This window comes from Argopecten irradians, chromosome 7 (assembly GCF_041381155.1).
Source record: "Argopecten irradians isolate NY chromosome 7, Ai_NY, whole genome shotgun sequence".
Classification (NCBI taxonomy): domain Eukaryota; kingdom Metazoa; phylum Mollusca; class Bivalvia; order Pectinida; family Pectinidae; genus Argopecten; species Argopecten irradians.
This window is the reverse complement of record NC_091140.1, coordinates 3442636-3469606: the sequence shown is the minus strand read 5'-3', so window position 1 is coordinate 3469606 and position 26971 is coordinate 3442636. Positions and strand designations below refer to the sequence as shown.

General features: G+C 37.1%; 2 protein-coding genes and 1 non-coding gene across 8 annotated transcripts in view; 1 reads left to right on the top strand and 2 right to left on the bottom strand.

The window, feature by feature from the left end:
• LOC138327304 (glucosamine-6-phosphate isomerase 1-like) overlaps window positions 1–7807 on the bottom strand; it is a 12100-nt gene extending 4293 nt beyond the window's left edge. The window contains exons 1-6 of one of the 6 annotated variants that reach the window (XM_069273287.1): window positions 7783–7807; window positions 4788–4911; window positions 3740–3841; window positions 2429–2611; window positions 1360–1544; window positions 515–610 (exon numbers count right to left, since the gene is read on the bottom strand). In XM_069273287.1, coding sequence (XP_069129388.1) covers window positions 527–610; window positions 1360–1544; window positions 2429–2611; window positions 3740–3841; window positions 4788–4911; window positions 7783–7791 — 687 coding nt within the window. In that variant the 5' untranslated portion in view covers window positions 7792–7807 and the 3' untranslated portion in view covers window positions 515–526. Of the gene's footprint in view, window positions 1–514; window positions 611–1359; window positions 1545–2428; window positions 2612–3739; window positions 3842–4049; window positions 4102–4787; window positions 4912–5605; window positions 5629–7285; window positions 7339–7782 lie in introns of those variants that run through there. The other 5 variants (XM_069273288.1, XM_069273284.1, XM_069273285.1 and 2 more) reach the window with 5 other exon arrangements.
• On the top strand, window positions 7508–26971 carry LOC138327303 (mitochondrial disaggregase-like). Its single transcript, XM_069273283.1, has 12 exons — window positions 7508–7821; window positions 10095–10143; window positions 10310–10396; window positions 10940–11043; window positions 17045–17173; window positions 17570–17667; window positions 20389–20503; window positions 21080–21157; window positions 21816–21871; window positions 25130–25174; window positions 25574–25735; window positions 26775–26971. The coding sequence occupies exons 1-12, from the start codon at window positions 7539–7541 to the stop codon at window positions 26943–26945; spliced, it is 1377 nt and encodes a 458-aa protein (XP_069129384.1). The 5' UTR covers window positions 7508–7538; the 3' UTR covers window positions 26946–26971.
• On the bottom strand, window positions 7960–8032 carry Trnat-agu (transfer RNA threonine (anticodon AGU)). The gene has a single exon. It is a non-coding gene; the product is annotated as a tRNA-Thr (tRNA).

The window sequence follows — 26971 nt, the reverse complement described above, 5'->3', positions numbered from 1 at the left end:
ACCTTGTGGAGGGTGAAGGCCTTGTAGGCCCAAGATATCAGGATCATCACCTGTACAGAGAGGTATCATTAAATACGATGACCTTGTGGAGAGTGAAGGCCTTGTGGGCCCAAGATATCAGGATCATCACCTGTACAGAGAGGTATCATTAAATACAATGACCTTGTGGAGGGTGAAGGCCTTGTGGGCCCCAGTTATCAGGATCATCACCTGTACAGAGAGGTATCATTAAATACAATGACCTCGTGGAGGGTGAAGGCCTTGTGGGCCCAAGATATCAGGATCATCACCTGTACAGAGAGGTATCATTAAATACAATGACCTTGTGGAGGGTGAAGGCCTTGTGGGCCCCAGTTATCAGGATCATCACCTGTACAGAGAGGTATCATTAAATACAATGTCCTTGTGGAGGGTGAAGGCCTTGTGGGCCCCAGTTATCAGGATCATCACCTGTACAGAGAGGTATCATTAAATACAATGACCTTGTGGAGGGTGAAGGCCTTGTGGGCCCAAGATATCAGGATCATCACCTGTACAGAGAGGTATCATTAAATACAATGACCTTGTGGAGGGTGAAGGCCTTGTGGGCCCCAGTTATCAGGATCATCACCTGTACAGAGAGGTATCATTAAATACAATGTCCTTGTGGAGGGTGAAGGCCTTGTGGGCCCCAGATATCAGGATCATCACCTGTACAGAGAGGTATCATTAAATACAATGACCTTGTGGAGGGTGAAGGCCTTGTGGGCCCAAGATATCAGGATCATCACCTGTACAGAGAGGTATCATTAAATACAATGACCTTGTGGAGGGTGAAGGCCTTGTGGGCCCAAGATATCAGGATCATCACCTGTACAGAGAGGTATCATTAAATACAATGACCTTGTGGAGGGTGAAGGCCTTGTGGGCCCTGGATATCAGGATCATCACCTGTACACACAGGTATCATTAAATACAATGACCTTGTGGAGGGTGAAGGCCTTGTGGACCATAGATATCAGGATCATCACCTGTACAGAGAGGAATTATTAAATAACTATATTCAATATCATTCCTTTCTTTATACTGAAGAAATCATTACTAACCTTATTTGTCCATTAAGTTTAATTTGTCTCTGGCTACATTCCTTACTGCTGATATAATTGTGGTACAAATATTTATTTTTGTGTACAAAAGACATTCATCAAAGCTCATGTCTTTTAGAAATATAGCTAACTGCCAATCACTGTACAATCTCTAGATTATTTTCTAATCACATGTCACATTGATCAATGTACATCTTACCGGTAGATATAGTACATTATACATATAGTGAAATAGCCACAAAGTTAATAAGGATACCTTTTTCACATCACTTACCTCCCTTGCGTCCATGACGGTACCGACCCCAACAGTGAGGGCCTGGTGAGGAACCTTTGACAAGTCTCCTCCAAAGAAGCGAGCATTAGCCAGTATGGTGTCCTGAGCTAGAGACTTGATCCTCGTCCTGGATACCAGACTTGATCCAGGCTCGTTAAAAGCAATGTGTCCATCTGGTCCAATACCTGACACAAAATAAATATAATGTCAAACGCAAATCTCATTAAGGACTTGTCCATGGCAAACAGGTATTGATATAAAACAGTTTTCCAATTTAACTTTTCTAAAATAAGTATACAATGTATAAGGAAATGGTTGCAGGATAAACAGAATACATGGTTAGTATCTTACAATACAAGGTCTGTTTTGATTCGTCAAATCCTTGTCATCTCAGCTTTCCTAAGTCTCCTACTTAAATAAACCTTGTATTGTAAGATACTAGCAATGTATTCTCTATGTATCGACCCGCTTTAAACAGTTCTATCTAAGGGGAGATAAGTATGCATATTTACCTTCTATAAACAGTTCTATCTAAGGGGAGATAAGTATGTATATATATATCCCTATAAACAGTTCTATCTAAGAGGAGATAAGTATGTATATATATACCCCTATAAACAGTTCTATATAAGGGGAAATAAGTATGATCTCTCCTATAAACAGGTCTATCTAAAGGGAGATAAGTATGTATATATATACCCCTATAAACAGTTCTATATAAGGGGAAATAAGTATGATCTCTCCTATAAACAGGTCTATCTAAAGGGAGATAAGTATGTATAAACAGTTCTATCTAAGGGGAGATAAGTATTATATCACCTTCTATAAACAGGTCTGTCTAAGGGGAGATAAGTATGCATAAATAGTTCTATCTAAGGGGAGATAATTATTATATCACCTTCTTTAAACAGGTCTTTCGAAGGGGAGATAAGTATATGTATATATACTTCCTATAAACAGGTCTATCTATTGGGAGATAAGTATCTATATAAGGGGAGATAAGTATGTATATCTAGTCTACATGCTACAAAAAGTTTTATATAAGGGCAGAATAAGTATGTATATCAACCTCCTACAAACAGCTCTATTCCTCCAGCTGCTGCTATCTTCTTCTCATAGTCATCACACTCCTTCTGAACATCCACTGCATTTCCATCGAGGATATTAGCATTAGCTGGGTCTATGTCAATATGCTTGAAGAAGTTGTTCCACATGAAGGAATGATAGCTTTCTGGATGATCTCTGGGAATAGCTTAAGTGGGGAATAGAACAAAAACATTGGCTTAAAGATGCTCCACCGCCGACAGAACATAAAATGATATTCATCATTTGAACAATAATTGGTGTTTAATCGAGTATATATATGTCTTATTAACACAAAAAATAATATGAAATAATTTAGTTTGCCTTTGGTGCTTGCACAATCAGTACTTCATTCCATATAGGATATAGTGCCACCGATTTTTTTCGGGATGCAATTAATTATTTTTTATATTTTTAACTTGAAGTAAAATGAGAAGCTCAAACTTTTCGATGGTGGTAATGGTGTAAAGTAAGTAACATTTGTAACTGAAGAAAAATACTAAATCGTCTGCTCCTATTTTTGATAGTGAAAAAAATGCCGTTTGTCAGCGGTGGAGCATCTTTAAGCGACAATGTGTGTGATAAAATGAAGTTAATAAAAAAATAGTATTTAGATAATTTAGATAGTGAACTAAGGTTATCTTAGAAAATTTAATTCTGATTTAACGTTAACATGCAACAACAGACAAGGATATCTAAATACCCCTAGTAACATTTATTTACCAGGTAAATTAACATGCATCAACAGACAAGGATATCTAAATACCCCTAGTAACATTTATTTACCAGGTACATTATCATGCATCAACAGACAAGGATATCTAAATACTCCAAGTAACATTTATTTACCAGGTACGTTAACATGCATCAACAGACAAGGTCGAAGGATATCTAAATACTCCTAGTAACATTTATTTACCAGGTAAATTAACATGCATCAACAGACAAGGATATCTAAATACTCCAAGTAACATTTATTTACCAGGTACGTTAACATGCATCAACAGACAAGGATATCTAAATACTCCAAGTAACATTTATTTACCAGGTACGTTAACATGCATCAACAGACAAGGTCGAAGGATATCTAAATACTCCTAGTAACATTTATTTACCAGGTACGTTAACATACATCAACAGACAAGGATATCTAAATACTCCTAGTAACATTTATTTACCAGGTATGTTATCATGCATCAACAGACAAGGATATCTAAATACTCCAAGTAACATTTATTTACCAGGTACGTTATCATGCATCAACAGACAAGGTCAAAGGATATCTAAAGGTACATACCTACATATTCATCCATGTTGAATGTTTTAACATACTTGAAGGAGAGATTCCCAGCTTTGTAGTACTCTATAAGTTTCTTGTATGTACCCAAAGGTGTGCTTCCTACAATGAAAATAATTATATAAAAAAATAATCATGTCTGCACGTAAATTGTTTTTAAACACAAAGCTGAAGGTGAAATAAAGTCAAATGGTACAGACATCCTACCAAACACGGTCATCTTGTTTTCCCAATCCTGCATATTACATAATTAGACCAGAATAATAGACTGAAACGGAAACGTTGCCAGGATTCTCTTCCAGACACTTACCTGTCGGGAGCCCCAGTGTAAAGTATCGGTCAGGCCCTGATTTAAATGCCAAGATTCTCTTCCAGACATTTACCTGTCGGGAGCCCCAGTGTAAAGTATCGGTCAGGCCCTGATTTAAATGCCAAGATTCTCTTCCAGACACTTACCTGTCGGGAGCCCCAGTGTAAAGTATCGGTCAGGCCCTGATTTAAATGCCAAGATTCTCTTCCAGACATTTACCTGTCGGGAGCCCCAGTGTAAAGTATCGGTCAGGCCCTGATTTAAATGCCAAGATTCTCTTCCAGACATTTACCTGTCGGGAGCCCCAGTGTAAAGTATCGGTCAGGCCCTGATTTAAATGCCAAGATTCTCTTCCAGACATTTACCTGTCGGGAGCCCCAGTGTAAAGTATTGGTCAGGCCCTGATTTAAATGCCAGGATTCTCTTCCAGACATGCACTTACCTGTCAGGAGCCCCAGTGTAAAGTATCGGTCAGGCCCTGGTTTAAATGCCAGGATTCTCTTCCAGACACTTACCTGTCAGGAGCCCCAGTGTAAAGTATCGGTCAGGCCCTGATTTAAATGCCAAGATTCTCTTCCAGACATTTACCTGTCGGGAGCCCCAGTGTAAAGTATCGGTCAGGCCCTGATTTAAATGCCAAGATTCTCTTCCAGACATTTACCTGTCGGGAGCCCCAGTGTAAAGTATCGGTCAGGCCCTGATTTAAATGCCAGGATTCTCTTCCAGACATGCACTTACCTGTCGGGAGCCCCAGTGTAAAGTATCGGTCAGGTCCTGGTTTAAATGCCAGGATCCTTCTCCGGATGTATTTGGCTGCCCATACACTGACATCATCATATTTGTCAAGGATTACGAGCCTCATCTGTCAACAATTAATATAAGAACTGTCTTGATTTTAACAAAAATAAATTATGACTTATAATTTATCAAACATAATTGGTAATCAAACATTCAAAAGATTGCCAGCCTCTTGCGTCCTTGATCCATGCAAGAACTGTCTCTACAATAAATGCAAATGTAACTTATATCAATAATTAATCATGACTTATCATAATTTCATCACAAATAATCACACATACTGATGTCAAGATAACAAAGCTGCTTCATCTGTTGTGATCAATCCTGGAGTTGTGTAACTTATACAAACATAATGACAGATTATCACTTATCCACTTTAATTAATTATACAGGTATTATTTCATGTTTTAGTATTATACTTTAAATATACTGCAATGTCATAATACAGAGAATGATGTACATCAAGAATCACAATCAAACCGTCCATATTAGTTGCATGTAACTTTACATTTTGCATTGTATATGCTACGACATTGAATAGCTAGGTACATGTGCATTAATTGTCGAGTTTGAGGTGTGGCTACAAACCAGTCAATGGTATAACAAAATGGCTGCCTCAAGTAGATTTTTTCAAAACATATTTCTACTTTGCTATCAGCAAAGGGTCACAAAAGCAAATCATCAAAGAATTATTGAATGAAACCTATGTACTAAGTTTTATTACCAATGACATATTTTACAAAGTTTTCATATCATACCTGTGTTTCTTACCTCTGTTGAAATGTTTACTAATCTATAAATGTGCCGGTTCTCTAACCTTATATCTATATACTTCGCTATGGTATACAGGTGTAAATGCACCAGCTCTCAAGGTCACCCAGTAAACTTCCTATCTGACCAGGTAAATAATGTCATGGAGATAATATTGAACAGAAATCATATTTTGTATAGTAAGATCATTTTTAGTGTACTGAGTATATCACAAACAAACATATGGGTGAGGAGGGCATAAAAGATAAAACTGGGTACTTCAACTGTATGCTAACAATACTCATAAAGATAACTCACTTATGTGTATCACTAGGTCAGACGTGATAAAAGTATAGACAACTTGAACTTTCTTTATAATCTTATATCATTTCAGATTAGTACTCAAGTTAAATAAAGCATTTGATTTCATTCTTATATAGAATTTGTTCAATTGATACCAAGAGGAGTTTATAACCTGTATGATAGAAATGCTGAGTTGCTGGATGGATACACTGACCAGCTTATTAGGTCACACAGAGGTCACAAACATTATCAACAGTGACCTTAGTTGATCCATTTTAACAATCTGTCACCGCTCCAATACACTTTTACAGAGGCTTATAATCTTATCTGGTCAAATAATATCTATAACAGATTATAAGTGGTCTAAAAAATGGACACATTATCTGAGGCGTTATGACAATCTATACCTTATAGATGATAACATTCTGGTTTTATACTTTATTTTAGGATCTTGTGTCATTGGAAAATTTGATGCATTATTTTAGGTACTTTAGAAACCTGAAAATCAAAAATGATAATGTCTTAATTTGATATTATAAATAAATATCATGAATATACATGGCTATTTTCAAACCTTATATCATTGGAAATAAGAATTTTTCAATGAACATATTTCCTTTAATTCTTGCACAATTCAGGTTAAAGGATAATATGAAAAATATTCCTAAAATGTATAATAAATAAATAAAATTAATATCTTCTTAGTGATATGACTTTGCACTATATTCTAGATCCATGAAACATGCATATGCATATTTTTAAAACAAAGTGTAATTCAAACATCTTTTTATTACAAATTTTCCTTTCATAAATACATTTTGTACATGTACAATAATGTATAAATAACACATACATATATGGCTTTAATTAAACAACTAGAAGCATTTTTATTCCTTTATTAGAGTAAACAAGTGCATATAGTCGCATCTTTTTTAATTAAACTTTTTAAATAAAAATTCTGAATATCTTATGTCTGTATACTTCATATGTTCACATGTCAATGTCTATTTTATTTCCAATACACAGCAACAGTGAGCAATAAAGTAAAAAATCACAATATTATAATATTCAGAAAAATATATTACACTGCATATTGCCATTATATGAATAAGAGTGCTCATTAATTATGGTATGTGGTGACAGCTGTACAAGATGTTATACAAAAATTCCCTTTGTTCTTTTGGTAAACAACATATTGTGACTCAAAGGCACATTTCTTACTTTCTCTTGCACAACTGGAGAAATGATTTTATAAGTAACACCTCATAAAGAATTACATTGACAGGTGAGTGAAATATCAGAGAAGCTTCAGTAAGCATACATGGCGAGACAGGTGTATCTGTCAAGCCTTCATACTGGCCTTATCGGCTCTGATATAAACCTACCTTGGCGAACAGCTGATTTGTGTTGTGGGATGTTGGAGGAAGAAGCTTGTATCGTAAACAGGTCGATATAATAGTTTACGACATTATCAAAAAATTAAGTTTGTATGATTTAATACTGAAAATAAAATAGTTTTCAAATTTCACAATATCTAAACTGATATAATGTCATGAAATTATATATATATTAACAATATGGAAATAACGGCCAGGACATAATAGGTTTTACAACAACGAACTCTTATTCGGCATCAGCATGGCGTCGAAAATTTGCAGACAGCTTTTTCGAACATTCTCTGTTCTTAAATTTCGCGTTGATTCAAGAATATGTGACTCTTGGTCACATCTCAATAGAAGGATATCTAAAGTGGTACCAGCAAGATATGTAAACTTTAATAAGGGCTTTCCAATAGCTATAGGCTTTCCAGTAACATGGTCGCGTGTTGGAATGAAGAAATTCATTTTTGGTTCAGCCGGATTGACAACATTATTGTTTTTACCGATTGCATCTTGTTACGACAGCTCAATCGACAGTCATCGTAAGTCTTCTTGATGTTTGGTGTTAGTCTTGATTAGTTTCTTTTCATATTTCAGCAATTTGAAACAGTCTGACATTATTGCATCATCTCAGGATTGCTAATGACAAAATATCTGTAACAGGAGAGGAGAAAATGTAGCGGCCAGACCGGGATTCGAACCCGGGACCTTCCGAACACTAGCCGAGTGCTCTACCGACTGAGCTACCTGGTCAACGATGATCGACCCAGTCCACTCCCACTGCACTCCTCCCTCCATTCTTTAAGTCTTCGCCCTCAAAGACATACAAGACCCTTCCAAACTCCACCACCATGGGTTATTTAGTTGGATGCCAATTCTGTAACAGGAGAGGAGAAAATATGTAGCGGCCAGACCGGGATTCGAATCTGGGACCCTAGCTCCGAACACTAGCCGAGTGCTCTACCGACTAAGTAGCTGCGATGACGTAGCTCTGAACGACGGACGGAAGATTTTTGACAGATGGTCGTCTCAGAGCTACGATTCCGTCCCATTGACCGTAGTGTTGCAAAACATCCAGCGGTGAAAATGTTGCATCTCACGTGTGTCATGTAATTTTGTAATTAAATTCAACGATATTAAACATTTTAAACATAAAATGATTATTTATTTACCCACCTCCATGTCTAAATTATGTTTTAAAGCACTTTTGAATGGCTCACATCTCCGACACGGCTCACTTGGCTGCCATGATGCTTCTCGTTAGAAAGTCTCGCGCAGCGCCGCTCCAAATATGGCAACTAGTACCATATATGGAATGACCTACAAATTTTCACTACGAAAGAAATATAATGTCACAAAGTTTTTAACATGAATTTTAAAAATTCTTTTTCGCTAAATTCTAAATAATACTTACATTTGTTCAGTTCCACCATGTTTATTCTGAGTTTGTTGGCTTTTTAAAACTTTTAAACATATTTTACCTGTTGAGTGTTTCATTTCGTCACAGTTTCCGGTAAATCAAACATGGCGGTGTATTTGAACAGAATTATACATGTGCTGTGTTTGCCTTGGATTTTACTACTAATAGTTGATGAAACATTATAATCGAAAGGTTTGTGAATTGAATATTGATCATCGTTGTCAGAACAATACAGTTACATAAGCATATTACCCGAAAAATATAATTTTATCAGTCTCAAAGTGCGCATGTGGATCACAGCGGGGCTTGCAACACTAGCGGCAACGGGGTGGAATTCATACCCTGCCGGGAACCAGAGTGGAGGCAGGGTATGATTATTCGTTCTACCGACTAAGCTACCTGGTCACCGATGATCAAGTCCCAGTCCAGTCACTCTACACTCATCCCTCCTTTCTCAAAGTCTTCAGCCTCGAAGACATACGAGACCCTTCCAAACACCATGGGTTATTTAGTTGGGCGCCAATTCTGTAGCAGCTAGGAGAAGAGAAAATGGACTGAGCTACCTGGTCACCGATGATCGACCCAGTCCAGTCCCGCTACAAATCTTTTGGGAAGGAAATGGTGCAGCCAGACCGTGATTTGAAAGTCTACCTGGTCTGACCAATGTTTGACCCAATCCAATCCGGCTGCAATCCTGTAAAAGGAGCCGCGAAGGTTGATGTGGAATCGAACCGGGGTTTCCGGTGTGAAAACTATGACTCTACAGACTGAGTGCATGACCATTTCTATTTAACACTCTGTAAAAACTACACCAAACCATTCCTTATACACCCCTCCCTCCAATGTTTTCAAAGTCTTCGCCCTGAAAGACATATATATATACATGTACATGCATGTATACAAGACCATTATACCTCCGCTATGGGTATTTAGTTGGCACCTATTATAACTTGTATCAGGAGAAGAGAAATTGTATTAAGCAAAACCATCGATCAGAACTCTTGATGATGGTACTTTTATTATGTGGCGGGATTCGACTGGGTCGATCATCGGCGACCAGGTAGCTCAGTGGTAGAGCATTCGGCTAGTGTTCGGAGGTCCCTACTATAAGTTTCAGTGATTGTGAAATTGTGACTTCATTCAGACCCATCACAAGTTCACACCTCTGGGTCACAGTGTACTGACCGCAGGTTGATAGATTTTCACCGCATCATGCTCAGACTTTCTTCCCCCATCTCGTAAACCTGACAAGTCCTTAACTGCCCCTGACTGCATGTTAACCAATCAAACCAAAACTAAATAAGCTAGCCAACTTTAATTATGATGTGGTCATAGACAAAAAGATGCAAATTAATGTCAAAATATCATTTGTATTATTTGTTCTTTTTTTTCCAGAAAATTTCCTCCTAGCTGTGAGACAAGGAAATGTTAAGGAAATTGAACGGTAATATGCCATTATATGATATCTTTTACATTACCCAAATTTACATTATGTTTACTTCAAAGTTAACTTTTTCTTATACATGTACCTTTTTTGTGTACAGTTTTTATTTTCTTTTGATGGTATTTGTCATTGTTGTTATTGAATTTCTTATTTGACCTATTTTCAGGTTACTGAAATCAGGTATTGATGTTAATAAGAGACATGAGCTTGGATGGACAGCGCTCCATGTTGCTGCAATTAATGGAAACTTAAGGTGCGATTTTCAAAGTATAAAAAACCTTCTCATTTAACTGATTATGAGTTAATAAATTCTTAAGATACCCAATATGAGACATATTTGGACATTTTTTACTAATTGATTTACGATTTGATGTCTATGTATACTTTATATTAAAGGTGGTTGGTGTTATATATGAAGGTGAGAAATGAACTGGTATGTGTAGTGAAACTACCAAATATGACATGTATAAACAGATGTACAATACTGTAAACGACTTTAATTTGAATGTTCAAGATTTATCATCTTAGTTATTTTCAACATATTTTCAAATTTATGTATTTCTAATCAAAATGCGTACCGGTATATGTTTATTATTTTATTTACGTAACATTTTATTTATTGTTTTTACTCTCTTGCGAAATTGCAGATGTATATAGATTTGTATCTTGCTGAAGTGGGTTACAGTATGCCTGTATAGTATAAAGTTTTATGTCACTAAAACATTATGTCGTGTGGAGGAAACTGGACTATTTAATTCTGGGATCTAATTATGAATTTTCCTGTTTTGAAATATAGAGTTGTACAGTTGTTGTTGAAGGCTGGTGCAGACCCAAGTGCACGTGATGAATATACAAACCACATCACCATCGCTAGGGAGAGGAGGTTTAATCCAATGCATGGTGAGTCAATAAAGATATAAGGAACAGTTTCTGTTTGGTATTCTATATAAAGTAAGAAAATGAAAAGTGTCTTTTCTTCCCTTATTTATAGATATGCCAATGTTTTGACAGAAAATCCATTATTGTCAGCACTCAAATAGTCAAGAATATTAATCAACATCTTTTGGGCATTTGAAAATGTTACTGTATCAGGAAATTTTATTTCTTATAAAGTCTTTAAAATCCTAAGGTGCGATTTTCAAAGTATAAAAAAAACTTCTCATTTAACTGATTATGAGTTATTAAATTCTTAAGATACCCAATATGAGACATATTTGGACATTTTTAGCTCACCTGGCCCGAAGGGCCGGTGAGCTTATGCTATGGTGCGTCGTCCGTCGTCCGTCCGTCCGTCTGTCCGTCAACATTTCCTTTAAATCGCTACTTGTCATAGAGTTCTGCATGGATTGTAACCAAATTTGGTCACAAACATCCTTGGGGGAGGGGGAACAGAACTTGTATAAATTTTGGCTCTGACCCCCTGGGGGCTGGAGGGGCGGGGCCCAATAGGGGAAAAAGAGGTAAATCCTATAAATCGCTACTAGTCATAGAGTTCTTCATGGATTGTAACCAAATTTGGCCACAAACATCCTTGGGAGAGGGGAAACAGAACTTGTATAAATTTTGGCTCTGACCTCCCGGGGGCCGGAAGGGCGGGGCCCAATAGGGGAAATAGAGGTAAATCCTTTAAATCGCTACTTGTCCTAGAGTTCTGCATGGATTGTAACCAAAATTAGCCACAAACATCCTTGGGGGAAGGGGAACAGAACTTATATAAACTTTGGCTCTGATCCCCCAGGGGCAGGAGGGGCGGGGCCCAATAGGGGAAATAGAGGTAAATCCTTTAAATCGCTACTAGTCATAGAGTTCTGAATGGAATGTAACCAAATTTGGCCACAAACATCCTTGGGGGAAGGGGAACAGAATTTTTATAAATTTTGGCTCTGGTCCCCCAGAGGCAGGAGGGGCGGGGCCCAATAGGGGAAAAAGAGGTAAATCCTTTAAATCGCTTATAGTCATAGAGTTCTGCATGGAATGTAACAAAATTTGGCCACAAACATCCTTTTTGGAAGGGGAACAGAACTTGTATAAATTTTGGCTCTGGCTCCCGGGGGAAGGACAGGTGGGGCCCAATAGGGGACATAGAGGTAAATCCTTTAAATCGCTACTAGTCATAGAGTTCTGCATGGAATGTAACCAAATTTGGCCACAAACATCCTTTTTGGAAGGGGAACAGAACTTGTATAAATTTTGGCTCTGGCCCTCCGGGGGAAGGACGGGTGGGGCCCAATAGGGGAAATAGAGGTAAATCATATAAATCGTTACTTGTCTAAGAGTTTTGCTTGGATTGTGACCAAATTTGGCCATAAACATCCTTGGGGGAAGGGGAACAGAACTGGTATAAATTTTGGGTCTGACCCCCTGGGGGCAGGAGGGGTGGGGCCCAATAGGGGATTTAGAGGTTAATATTAAAATTCCTTCAGAAAAGAAACAATGAACCTGTATTCAGAACATTACATGGCATTACAAACCAGGTGAGCGATACAGGCCCTCTGGGCCTCTTGTTTACTAATTGATTTACGATTTGATGTCTATGTATACTTTATATTAAAGGTGGTTGGTGTTATATATGAAGGTGAGAAATGAACTGGTCTGTGTATAGTGAAACTACCAAATATGACATGTATAAACAGTTTAAACTCAAATAGTTTATTAAGAATATTAATCAACATCTTTTGCGCATTTGAAAATGTTACTGTATCAGGAAATTATATTTCTTAAAAAGTCTTTAAAATCTGAAGGTGCGATTTTCAAAGTATTAAAAAAAACTTCTTTAAAAAAAAAGGCTTTCAAATCCAGTGATTATGTCATTAGTCTTTAAGCATCCGTGGAAGAAAGACTAATTTGGCAACTTACAGTTGGTAGTAGACTAAAGGTTACACATTGTGCACACGGTGTGAACTACGAGTGGACACGGAGTGCACGAGGTTTAGACTACAGGTAGACACGGAGTGCACGAGGTTTAGACTACAGGTAGACACGGAGTGCACAAGATTTAGACTACAGGTAGACACGGAGTGCACTACGTGTGAACACGGTGTCCACTACAGGTGGACATCGTGTCCAGGTAATAGTCCACTACATTCAGACAACAGACAAACTAGATGATGTGTTACAGAGATATGAGAAAATATCTATTTATTCTGCAGTCTATATGGACTTTGCAGATAGAAATATTTATTGCGATCAGAAACATACATGTAATATTTATTGCAACATAAAACTGCCCTTAATTACTAGAAACCATTCGCACGGTAATGTTTATTTGAATTGATACATATAAAGTAAAATGTATCAAAACATATCATCATTCAATTTAATTTATAAATCAAAACTTTTAGTAGAAGTTATAAAAGCAAATTAACTGCGTAGCAAATTAACTGCGTACATGTTGTTACGGTAAACCACGTACTGGTTATGTCTCATCAATGGATCGTTCAAGTCCACATTTTCCCAGTAAAAAACTTGTTTCTTGCTAGTGATATATAGTTTAAACATTGACTTTTTATCTTATAAATCTTACTTTGGATAGTTCGAACCAAGGACGTAGATGAAATTCTTGTAAGAACACATAAAGTGATGAACCTTACGTGAAGTAAGATTTTCAGTGTTCCAAGAGATATTTTGATCAGCATTTTTTTTTTTTTTTATTAAAAAGGATATATTGACGGGCATAATAATAGCAAGGACATATATAATAAACATAAACAGATTAAGTCCTTCATAAAATGTTTAACTTTGTATACATCGAATATTGTTTTCAAAACGGCAAGGTGTGCGAAATAGTTTTAAGCCCTGTCAAATGTGTATACGTGTGCATTTGCTTCATGGAACCTGGTGCATTGCAAAGCATTGGAAATATGAAAAATCGTCCACAGACGTTAAAAGACGACATTAGAAATTGCATTCTATTGTGTCAACCGATTGAGGAACCTGTAAGCACTGGCGTAAGAAAGTAATAATTTAGTATTGGGCATGTGGCTGCTTGCTAGCATCAACACTGATCAAAGGACGGTTAACAAAAATGTAGGTCACATGCCTGATGATAAATTAAACAGACAGAGTCAAAATAAAGTCAACTTCTGTCCATTTAAACTGTAAATACATAGTTGTTGATTAGATTATGAATTTGGCACAATTGTTTTAATTTTAGAAGCTGATAATTTGACAATATCCTATTCTAACCTTCTTTTACAAACCACGTGAGTTACGTGGTAACAAAATGCGTGATTCATACATGTATGTAGTATATATATATTGTACGCTGAAAATATGCCTGCTCGAAAGGTAGACCCCTAGGCTAGGACTGCAGTTGCCATGGTCACTTGGACTTCACACTGTTCCATCAACCACACGGGTATGATAATTTAAATTACCTAACATTGGTCAGACTGGGGCCTGGGGCCTTCATTGGCCCCCTTCAATATGTTCAGTCAGGTGTATCACAGCTAACAACACCTGTATACGTACCTTATCCCAACCCCAAGAGGTCCATTTGTAGCATGCTGTACTTAGGTGGCATCCTCTCTACATATATACATTGTACTCATCGTACAAATACGTACAGTTTTACAACGATGCTCGTCAATAGGGATATGTATTTCAACTGGTTGTTGCACTTTAATTAATTTGATAATGAAGCTTTATATCAAGGATTTATAAGTGAGATATACGTCCTTGTTTATATATTAAAATTTAAAAAAAAAACAATAATCAAAATACATGTATTATTGGGAAATGCATGGTTGTGACTGACATGCTTGATTAACGCATTGTACAGCTCCCGTCATCTCCACTACACGGCTGCCTGTCATGACAATAATTATAATTGAGGTGTATTCAGCATCACTTATCGTGTTTTCCCAGCTAGTTTTTACCTCATCCCAATTGCAATCTACCCCCCAGAATAGGGTGTACGGTGAACCCAGGCTCTCCAGCATGTATGTACATGTAAATATTGTGATTTTAACGAAAGAGAAACTGAATCACATTTTTTATGCGACTGTGCCTTTTATAATGAAGAACGGCAAAGACTTTTTAACAGATCTAATAGTATTAATAATGACTTTTTAAAGTATAGTTCTGATAAAAAGTTTTATTTCTTGATGTCAAACAGTGAAATGCAGTCGATTTTAGCTAGTTCTATATTCAGTTTTTTAAAAGAAAAGACGTTCAATTTCTTTTTAGTTACATGTACATATTGTCAAAGCTATAACGTGTACTACATCGAATGTTTATATTTTTAACAGTGTCTCGTAAGACATTTAGACTGGACATTTTAATTCAAATATATTTCATTGTATGTTTGAAAAATGTGTGACACGTACTCTAATAAAATAAATTATTATTATTATTATATATCTAATAAGAATGGTATTTTATGTGTTTCAAATTCATAAACCTATATGATTTTTAAACGGTAAAGTATATTTGTTTGTCTTAACAAACTTCCATTGTAACAATTTCTAAAAACCACATGTACAAAGATAATACTGCCCCATTCTCATAAAGCCGTGCAAACACAGAAGGCAACGATTCTGCCCTCTGGCTATATCTATCGATGATCACCGTGAGGTACCTTTATAACTGGATACTGGCTTACCTGTATGTTTGACAAGTTATAATTATTGGACCATGACGCAATATACGGTCAAGATAACTTGCGGGGTCGGGCATATTGTGTTTACCGGTAATTAAGAATCAAAACAAGCTGAATTGGGTACTTGTAGGTAGACTAGCCACCAATAAGTGGAGGACGTCACATGGTTTGAAGTGGATTTAATTATGCATGGTCTTTTATAGACTTTCAGTTTTTAATAAAGGATACGCAATTAAACTCTTTTTACGTACATTACACTTAGAACTTAAATTAGCAAAGAAAAATAATATACAAGTGTATATATATTTTAATGAAAGACGATCTAGAACAGTATCGCTAGATAACTGATTGATATGCATCAAATCTTTTTTATTTAAAAGCTATGTATCACCCGGTATATGATTGTATTACTTACATTGTATAGTTTATTATGAAATAAAAAGTGTCTCAAAAGCACAATAAGACTGGTTTATGCTGCAATTCACAGTTGTTTTTGACTTGTGAAAATGCTTGTATTTCATGTAAATGATATATATATTTAATGCAATCTACCTATAATACATTGACTTTTGAAAACGTAATATATTTTAGATATGAAATGGAACCTACAGATATAAAATCAAATAGACATATACTTAATGAACATAAATTTATCTTTTTTACTTTTGCAATGAAAAGGTTTTATTAATTAATGTAGCAGAGATGTATTTACCAAGAAAAATAAAGTATAGTTATATATACTGTACACTTCATTGTAGATGTTGTAATTAAAAAAATAAACTCTAAAACATTATAATTATGTATTCTTTTAAATTGAAGAATGTATTCCCCCGATTCCTAGCTATAACACATCAACTTGTCTGTCTAGGTCTGAATGTACCTGGACACCATGTCCACCCGTAGTGGACACCGTGTTCACATGTAGTGCACTCCGTGTCTACCTGTAGTCTAAATCTTGTGCACTCCGTGTCTACCTGTAGTCTAAACCTCGTGCACTCCGTGTCTACCTGTAGTCTAAACCTCGTGCACTCCGTGTGCACAAGGGTGTAACCTTTAGTCTACTACCAACTTATGTGCTTTGTGTGATCAGATTATGCCTTTCAATGAAATAAACAATTAACAAAATTCTTCAGAGGAAACCAGAAGGGACGCCGGGTCTACCTTAATGAGGCCATCTTAAGAGTTTAATGTGTTTCTCCACTTGTAAAATGTGACACCCTAAATGTAATTGGGGAAGAGGGTGATTATGTTAGGTCTTACAAGCATTTCTTGTTTTACTATAATGTCTTTATTTGGTTCAAGTGTTGATGATAAGAGAACAAGAGTTCAGTGAACAGCTTCACCAGCGGGCGTACTTTAAGGATTGTACACCACTACACTACGCTGTCCTTATAGATGATGTGGGCATCGTAAAGGAACTTTTACATGCAGGTATACTCTCTAGTCTGATAACCACCATCTTATTGCTTCCGAAAATGATGTGGAAATCCTCAATAGCTCATTTAGATCTTCAGTCTAGAACCTTAAAAAGTTGTGTACATATAGACAAACCGATTAAAAAATTAAAAAAAAAAAATCTATTTCAAAGTTAAGATAGATGATAGTTCATGTAAGCCTTTATCCTGGAAAAAAAACCTATTTTCATTTCGCCATCTACAATTTTAAAATTCTGAATGATCATTTTTCCTTAAGTGATGTAAAACTTTTACTAACAGAAAATTGGTTACCAGGTATGTCTCTAGTATACGTAAACCTGATGACAGTGACCAGATAAAGTAGATAGGATACTTGTTGTTTTTTATATCATCAATGTGTTGTTTATCTTAGGTGCTGACCCTACTCTGGAAAATGCAAATGGCCATACTCCTGTTGAATATGCCAAGAGTAGTGTGATGAAGAAGGCGATTCAGGAGGCCACTGAAAAGGTAATGGTAGTTTTCAACCTGACCTTCAAACTTGCCTTATAAGCATTGGTCAACCAGTATTTAGTCACACCATATATGACTAGTGAGCATTAATTCAATTAGTTTGCAGTCAATGCAGCTTGTCAACAGTTAATTCAGCTAGTGAGCAGTCAGTTCAACCAGTGAGCAGACAATTCAATTAGAGAGCAGTCAATTTAGTTAATGAGCAATCAATTCAATTAGTGAGCAGTCAGTTTAGGTAGTTAGCAGTTAGTTTAGCTAGTGAGCAGTCAGTTCAACTAGTGAGCAGTCAATTCAACTAGAGAGCAGTCAATTCAACTAGTGAGCAGTCATTTTAGGTAGTTAGCAGTCAGTTCAACGAGTGAGCAGTTAGTGTAACTAGTGAGCAATCAATGCAGCTGGTGAGCAGTCAATTCAACTAGAGAGCAGTCAATATAACTAATAAGCAACCAATTCAGCTAGTGAGCATTCAATTCAACTAGTGAGCAGTTAGTTTACCTAGTGAGCATTCAGTGCTACTAGTGAGCTGTCAATGCAGCTGGTGAGCAGTCAATTAAAAAACAATACATTAAGTAAGATGAACTCTATTGTAGAATGTTACTCCCCACTTACACTCTGTTCTAATACCTTTCCTCACTTTCCTGTATTGTAGAATGTTACTCCCCACTTACACTCTGTGTTCTAATACCTTTCCTCACTTTCCTGTATTGTAGAATGTTACTCCCCACTTACACTCTGTGTTCTAATACCTTTCCTCACTTTCCTGTATTGTAGAATGTTACTCCCCACTTACACTCTGTGTTCTAATACCTTTCCTCACTTTCCTGTATTGTAGAATGTTACTCCCCACTTACACTCTGTGTTTCTAATACCTTTCCTCACTTTCCTGTATTGTAGAATGTTACTCCCCACTTACACTCTGTGTTCTAATACCTTTCCTCACTTTCCTGTATTGTAGAATGTTACTCCCCACTTACACTCTGTTCTAATACCTTTCCTCACTTTCCTGTATTGTAGAATGTTACTCCCCACTTACACTCTGTTCTAATACCTTTCCTCACTTTCCTGTATTGTAGAATGTTACTCCCCACTTACACTCTGTGTTCTAATACCTTTCCTCACTTTCCTGTATTGTAGAATGTTACTCCCCACTTACACTCTGTGTTCTAATACCTTTCCTCAGTTTCCTGTATTGTAGAATGTTACTCCCCACTTACACTCTGTGTTCTAATACCTTTCCTCAGTTTCCTGTATTGTAGAATGTTACTCCCCACTTACACTCTGTGTTCTAATACCTTTCCTCACTTTCCTGTATTGTAGAATGTTACTCCCCACTTACACTCTGTGTTCTAATACCTTTCCTCACTTTCCTGTATTGTAGAATGTTACTCCCCACTTACACTCTGTGTTCTAATACCTTTCCTCACTTTCCTGTATTGTAGAATCTTACTCCCCAATTACACTCTGTTCTAATACCTTTCCTCACTTTCCTGTATTGTAGAATGTTACTCCCCACTTACACTCTGTGTTCTAATACCTTTCCTCACTTTCTGTATTGTAGAATGTTACTCCCCACTTACACTCTGTGTTCTAATACCTTTCCTCACTTTCCTGTATTGTAGAATGTTACTCCCCACTTACACTCTGTGTTCTAATACCTTTCCTCACTTTCCTGTATTGTAGAATGTTACTCCCCACTTACACTCTGTGTTCTAATACCTTTCCTCACTTTCCTGTATTGTAGAATGTTACTCCCCACTTACACTCTGTGTTCTGATACCTTTCCTCACTTTCCTGTATTGTAGAATGTTACTCCCCACATACACTCTTTGTTCTAATACCTTTCCTCACTTTCCTGTATTGTAGAATGTTACTCCCCACTTACACTCTGTGTTCTAATACCTTTCCTCACTTTCCTGTATTGTAGAATGTTACTCCTCACTTACACTCTGTGTTCTAATACCTTTCCTCACTTTCCTGTATTGTAGAATGTTACTCCCCACTTACACTCTGTGTTCTAATACCTTTCCTCACTTTCCTGTATTGTAGAATGTTACTCCCCACTTACACTCTGTTCTAATACCTTTCCTCACTTTCCTGTATTGTAGAATGTTACTCCCCACTTACACTCTGTGTTCTAATACCTTTCCTCACTTTCCTGTATTGTAGAATGTTACTCCCCACTTACACTCTGTGTTCTAATACCTTTCCTCACTTTCCTGTATTGTAGAATGTTACTCCCCACTTACACTCTGTTCTAATACCTTTCCTCACTTTCCTGTATTGTAGAATGTTACTCCCCACTTACACTCTGTGTTCTAATACCTTTCCTCACTTTCCTGTATTGTAGAATGTTACTCCCCACTTACACTCTGTGTTCTAATACCTTTCCTCACTTTCCTGTATTGTAGAATGTTGCTCCCCACTTACACTCTGTTCTAATACCTTTCCTCACTTTCCTGTATTGTAGAATGTTACTCCCCACTTACACTCTGTGTTCTAATACCTTTCCTCACTTTCCTGTATTGTAGAATGTTACTCCCCACTTACACTCTGTGTTCTAATACCTTTCCTCACTTTCCTGTATTGTAGAATGTTACTCCCCACTTACACTCTGTGTTCTAATACCTTTCCTCACTTTCCTGTATTGTAGAATGTTACTCCCCACTTACACTCTGTGTTCTAATACCTTTCCTCACTTTCCTCTATTGCATTATTCAGTTTAAAGTCATACAAGAACAGAAAGCAGCAGAAGAGAGAAGACAGTTCCCTCTTGAACAGAGACTTAAAGAACATATTATTGGTCAAGATGGCGCTATCAACACTGTTGCGGCCGGTAGGGTTTAATGCTGTAATAGATTCAATTATTGGCCTTTAGAAACTTGCATAATGTCCACCATTTTAGAAGTAAGAAAATACAATATATGGATTTTGATAGCATAATTCATCAGTTTTATCTTTTGAAAGATTGAACATAACATGGATAAGATTACATGATTAGTCTCTTTTGATAAACAGTTGAACCTGAGTTAAACATTTATATAAATGCATTTTTGAAAGTATTGCCAGGCTTACAGAAATCCAAACTTACATGTAGTCTTTAGGTCTTACATTATGTAAGTTTCAAGATAATTAACAGTACTCAACTTTAAGAATTTTAATATCGTCAATGTAAATTGATCTCACTTAATTTGCCTTAATTCAATGTTGTAAAAGTGAGTTGGAAATCATCCCCATGTTCAAATATCAAGTGTGTCATACCTTGTCATTGGGCTGGGGTTATTGCTAAAGTGATCCTTAAAGGAGAAAACTTTAATTTCACTATTTAATTCAAACAGGTATGTGCTGTTTAGTTGTCTTATAGAACTTACTTACTTACAAATTTTGTTTGACCTTTACATGACCTTGTCAGCAATCAGAAGGAAGGAGAATGGCTGGTACGATGAGGACCATCCATTGGTGTTTCTGTTTATGGGATCCTCAGGAATAGGTAACAAGTATTCTAATTATTCCACATCAATGGGGAGTATTCTGTGGATTGTACTTGATAAAAACATCAATCTGTTGAAAGAGCAATTTAAAGTTTTAAAGTATCTGTATTTGTCTTATTTTTTTCATGATTAAGAAGAATTTTAAAAAAAATCCCGTTGTAAATCATGCAGAGACAGGACTAAATCGAAGTCAAGATGAGCAATAATGATTCAGAAACTTTTGATAAAAAATCAAATAACGTCGTTGCCTTGAATGTCATGTGACTGTAACCTTAACTATGTAACGTCTGTCCGAACTCTTCCGAGAATGGGTCATGAACTTTCTGACTTCTGTTTGGCAATAATTGTAACTTCTATGGCGACCAATTTTAAATGAAGGCATGTTTATAAGTATTGACTTTCAACAACTGCTGTACCAAATCATTAGAAATCATAAATATTCATTTATATAACTTAATTTCAACTACATCTACAAATACTTACAGTATTGGGGTCGAATCTAACTTGAATTTTTGTTGATAGTTACGTATAGTGTGACTTTAACTCCTTATACAATGCATATATTCTTGTAACTATATCATATGACTTTGTGCCTATAACGTTCCTTCATAAATTGATGAGAATTTGATGATGTATTTTTTGGATTAAATATTTTAGGTAAAACAGAATTAGCCAAACAGTGTGCAAGATATCTACATAAGGATGTGAAAAAGGTATCTAGCAATATGTATATTGTTATACCTATATATACCTCTGTTAACATTATATTGTTATTAGTGTCAACTGAAGTTCTTTTTTGTGTGTTTGGGAAAAAGTTTATACAGTGAAACCTATCTCATCTGAGATCTGACTTTTCTGACATCCTGCCAAATCTTGACATTGTGCCATATTCAAGTGAACAACAATATTGTCAACAGCAATACCTGATTTTTCAACACCTAACTAATCCGACCAAAACATTCACTCTCCAATTGCTAGTTTATGAACAGGTTTCACTGCACATTGAAGATTCTTGATTAGTATAACAACACTCAGAATCTCGCTGTCGTGAGAAAATAATTCTGATCATTGGCCTTGCAGAATGTGTTATTCATAAGAAAACGAAAATAGTCATCATGGCATGCATAATACTATTTGTTCTATTTATTAGCTTGTAGTATTGGTTTTAAAATATAGATTTAAGTTAATTTGACATTATTTCTCCGTGGAATGCTGGTTCCAGTTAAATTAAACTGCCAAGAGCTATGTTCTTATTAAGATTTCTTGAATTTTGATAGTGAACAGGTTGTTTCTATTGAATAATAATAATGTCCTGGTTTTGAAGCATTAATTTTTCTGGGGATATGCCTGGATATAGAAGAAATAAGTACAATTGTTTTTAAAATGAATTATTTAGACATTAAAACTTATTCCCTAAATCAGTATTTAAGGTAGCTAGATCCATACTTTTGAAAACTGCGCCAGTTCATATGAAGCTGAACTGAAAACTGCTACGACATTCCACCTCAGACCTGTTTTTTAGCTCACCTGGCCCAAAGGGCCGCTGAGCTTATGTCATGGCGCGGCGTCCGTCGTCCGTCCGTCTGTCCGTCAACATTTCCTTTAAATCGCTACTAGTCATAGAGTTCTGCATGGATTGTAACCAAATTTGGCCACAAGCATCCTTGGGGGAGGGGGAACAGAACTTGTATAAATTTTGGTTCTGACCCCCCGGGGGCAGGAGGGGCGGGGCCCAATAGGGGAAATAGAGGTAAATCCTATAAATCGCTACTTGTCCTAGAGTTCTGCATGGATGGTAACCAAATCTGGCCACAAGCATCCTTGGGGGAGGGGGAACAGAACTTGTATAAATTTTGGCTCTGACCCCCCCGGGGGCAGGAGGGACGGGGCCCAATAGGGGAAATAGAGGTAAATCCTATAAATCGCTACTTGTCCTAGAGTTCTGCATGGATGGTAACCAAATTTGGCAACAAACATCCTTGGGGGAGGGGGAACAGAACTCGTATAAATTTTGGCTCTGACACCCCGGGGGCAGGAGGGGCGGGGCCCAATAGGGGAAATAGAGGTAAATCCTTTAAAACGCTACTTGTCCTAGAGTTCTGCATGGATTGTAACCAAAATTAGCCACAAACATCCATGGGGGAAGGGGAACAGAACTTGTATAAATTTTGGCTCTGATCCCCCAGGGGCAAGAGGGGCAGGGCCCAATAGGGGAAATAGAAATAAATCCTTTAAATTGCTACTAGTCATAGAGTTCTGAATGGAATGTAACCAAATTTGGCCACAAACATCCTTGGGGGAAGGGGAACAGAACTTGTATAAATTTTGGCTCTGGTCCCCCGGGGGCAGGAGGGACGGGGCCCAATAGGGGAAATAGAGGTAAATCCTTTAAAACGCTACTTGTCCTAGAGTTCTGCATGGATTGTAACCAAAATTAGCCACAAACATCCATGGGGGAAGGGGAACAGAACTTGTATAAATTTTGGCTCTGATCCCCCAGGGGCAAGAGGGGCAGGGCCCAATAGGGGAAATAGAAATAAATCCTTTAAATTTCTACTAGTCATAGAGTTCTGAATGGAATGTAACCAAATTTGGCCACAAACATCCTTGGGGGAAGGGGAACAGAACTTGTATAAATTTTGGCTCTGGTCCCCCGGGGGCAGGAGGGACGGGGCCCAATAGGGGAAATAGAGGTAAATCCTTTAAAACGCTACTAGTCATAGAGTTCTGAATGGAATGTAATCAAATTTGGCCACAAACATCCTTGGGGGAAGGGGAACAGAACTCGTATAAATTTTGGCTCTGACCCCCCGGGGGCAGGAGGGGCAGGGCCCAATAGGGGAAATAGATGTAAATCCTTTAAATCGCTACTAGTCATAGAGTTCTACATGAATTGTAACCAAATTTGGCTACAAACATCCTTGGGGGAAGGGGAACAGAACTTGTATAAATTTTGGCTCTGACCCCCTGGGGGCAGGAGGGGCAGGGCCCAATAGGGGAAATAGAGGTAAATCCTTTAAATCGCTACTAGTCATAGAGTTCTACATGGATTGTAACCAAATTTGGCCACAAACATCCTTGGAGGAAGGGTAACAGAACTTGTAGAAATTTTGGCTCTGGCCCCTCGGGGGCTGGAGGGGTGGGGCCCAATAGGGGAAATAGGGGTAAATCCTTTAAATCGCTTCTAGTCATAGAGTTCTGCATGGAATGTAAATTTGGCCAGAAATATCCTTGGGAGAATAAGAACTGAGTTTGTATAAATTTTGGCTCTGGTCCCAGGGGGCAGGAGGGGTGGGGCCCAATAGGGGAATTATAGGTAAATCCTATAAATCGGTACTTGTCCTAGAGTTCTGCATGGATGGTAACCAAATTTGGCCATAAACATCCTTGGGGGTAGGAGAACAGAACTTGTATAAATTTTGGCTCTGACCCCCTGGGGGCAGGAGGGGTGGGGCCCAATAGGGGATTTAGAGGTTAATATTAAAATTCCTTCATAAAAGAAACAATGAACCTGTATTCAGAACATTACTTGGCATTACAAACCAGGTGAGCGATACAGGCCCTCTGGGCCTCTTGTTTAGTAATTAGTTAGCATTTGTAAAAATACATTAGTTCTTTATATTGTTCTACCGTTAGAAATTGATGACAAAAAATCAACAGGATCGAGACTACATTCACCCTAATATTACAGAAAAGAGAATTTTATGAATTTTTCTATTTTTTCGGCTAGCAAATGTGAATGGATGGTATACTTCACGCTCAAATATCTCAAAAACAGTTCAAGAACACCCATTTTCTTTACAGATTTGAAATCTAAATGAAAAATGCAAGAAAATAAGACCTGTTAGAAAAAAAATGACATGGGTTTTCTCAAAAGAATGGAGCTACCTTAAGTGTTTAGTTGCATAGCTGAAGTTTAATTCAATTGCTATATGTTAATTAATGTTCCATACCTTTGTATCATCTTTCAGGGCTTCATAAGGATAGACATGTCCGAGTACCAGGAGAAACACGAGGTAACATTTTATCAGTATCTCTCAACATTTTCTTCTAGTTGACATTTTGTTCATATTTTATGCCTTTTTAAATGTTTTTTTAATGATTGTGAACAGTATACTCTGCTTGTCCTCATAACTTTCTGTAGAAATATTTCAATAAATTAACAAATTTGGTATTTTATTGGTTGAGCATAAACAAGTTTGAAGTTTACATAGACAATTACAGAATTAACCATATCTACTATAAAGCATCAAATATATTACCACAAATGAACTTGATATTGAATTTGTTTTTCCACATTTAAAATTCAGGGTTTATGAGAATCACATATTAATTGCTGTATACTACATGTATCAGATATAGAATTACGCTATAAATGAAGAATTGACCTTGAACTGTCATTTTACCTGACACAGGTGGCTAAGTTTATTGGCTCACCCCCTGGCTATGTCGGACATGAGGAGGGGGGACAACTCACCAAGAAGCTCACGGAATGCCCTACGGCTGTGGTATTGTTTGACGAGGTAGATAAGGCACATCCAGATGTATTGACCATCATGCTTCAGCTGTTTGATGAGGTTTGTATTTGTGTGTAGGTCCAGAAAGGTTCTATATTCAAGAAAAACCTTGGGTTTTTAGGTCATCTGACCCGAAGGGTCAGGATGACCTATAGTCGTCATGTTTTGTCCGTCGTCGTGCGCCATGCGTTAACTTTTCACATTTTGAACTTCTTCTCAAGTTCTGCTGGTGCGATTTGGCTGAAACTTGCATGAAATGATCCTGACATGGTCCCGACAAAGTGTTGTTATATTTCGGGTCGATCCAAAATCCAAGATGGCCGCCACAGCCGCCATCTTGAAAACACATTTTGAACTTCTTCTCAAGTTCTACCGGTGCGATTTGGCTGAAACTTGCATGAAATGATCCTGACATGGTCCCGACAAAGTGTTGTTACATCTCTGGTTGATCCCAAATCGAAGATGGCTACCATGACACTATTATGACTATATCTAATTAATTTCCTACATGTTCAGGCCCTTTGGCCTCTTGTTTGAAATAAAATTTGTTGAAAGAAATTGAAAATGATCCTGACATGGTCCTGACAAAGTGACACCATATAAAATTAATTTTACTATTGCCAAGGTAGTCAGATGACCGTTAAGGCCCTTTGGGCCTCTTGTTTTTATTTCTTGTTTTTGAATTCTAGAAAAAACATATTAAACCTAGTACATTTGAGATTGCCATATAAGTTTCCTATGTGATTAAGCTTTTGTAACCAAAGGGTATTCTGTAAATGGATGATTTCTCAAAGTCATAATATGTTTAAGGTTTGATAACTTTGCCTCTTATACAATTTGTACACATGAATCACTTTGGATTTCTAAGTAAACCATATACAGTGGATCTGCGATAATTAATTTGGATGCCAACAGTCCAAAAGACCCCCCATCCAGACAGAAACAGTATTTGACTCTTGACTAAGAAACTGGAATTCCAAAAATTCACAATCCGGGCGGTTTGGGCTGGGGAAGGAGTTTCCACATTATCGCGAGGGTCCGCTGATCCTAATAAAGATCAAAAAGGAATCTGGAATATAGAAGTCTTGTGTCTATTTAGGGTCGTTTAACAGACGGTAAGGGAAAAACAATTGATTGTAAGGATGCCATCTTCATCATGACATCTAACCTTGCCAGTGAAGAAATAGCTAACCATGCCCTACACCTCAGGCAAGAGGCGTCAGAATTATCCAAACATAAACATGTAGGAAAACTAGGTGAGTATGTATAGTTTTCTTTGATCAGAATTGATATTGA

Excerpts from the sequence above, each read along its gene's own strand:
- LOC138327303 (XM_069273283.1), top strand. The coding sequence starts at position 7,539 with ATGGCGTCGAAAATTTGCAGACAGCTTTTTCGAACATTCTCTGTTCTT. Across the intron at positions 11,044-17,044 it reads GAGGTTTAATCCAATGCATG|TGTTGATGATAAGAGAACAA; the intron begins GTGAGTCAATAA and ends ATTTGGTTCAAG. Across the intron at positions 17,668-20,388 it reads TTCAGGAGGCCACTGAAAAG|TTTAAAGTCATACAAGAACA; the intron begins GTAATGGTAGTT and ends TGCATTATTCAG.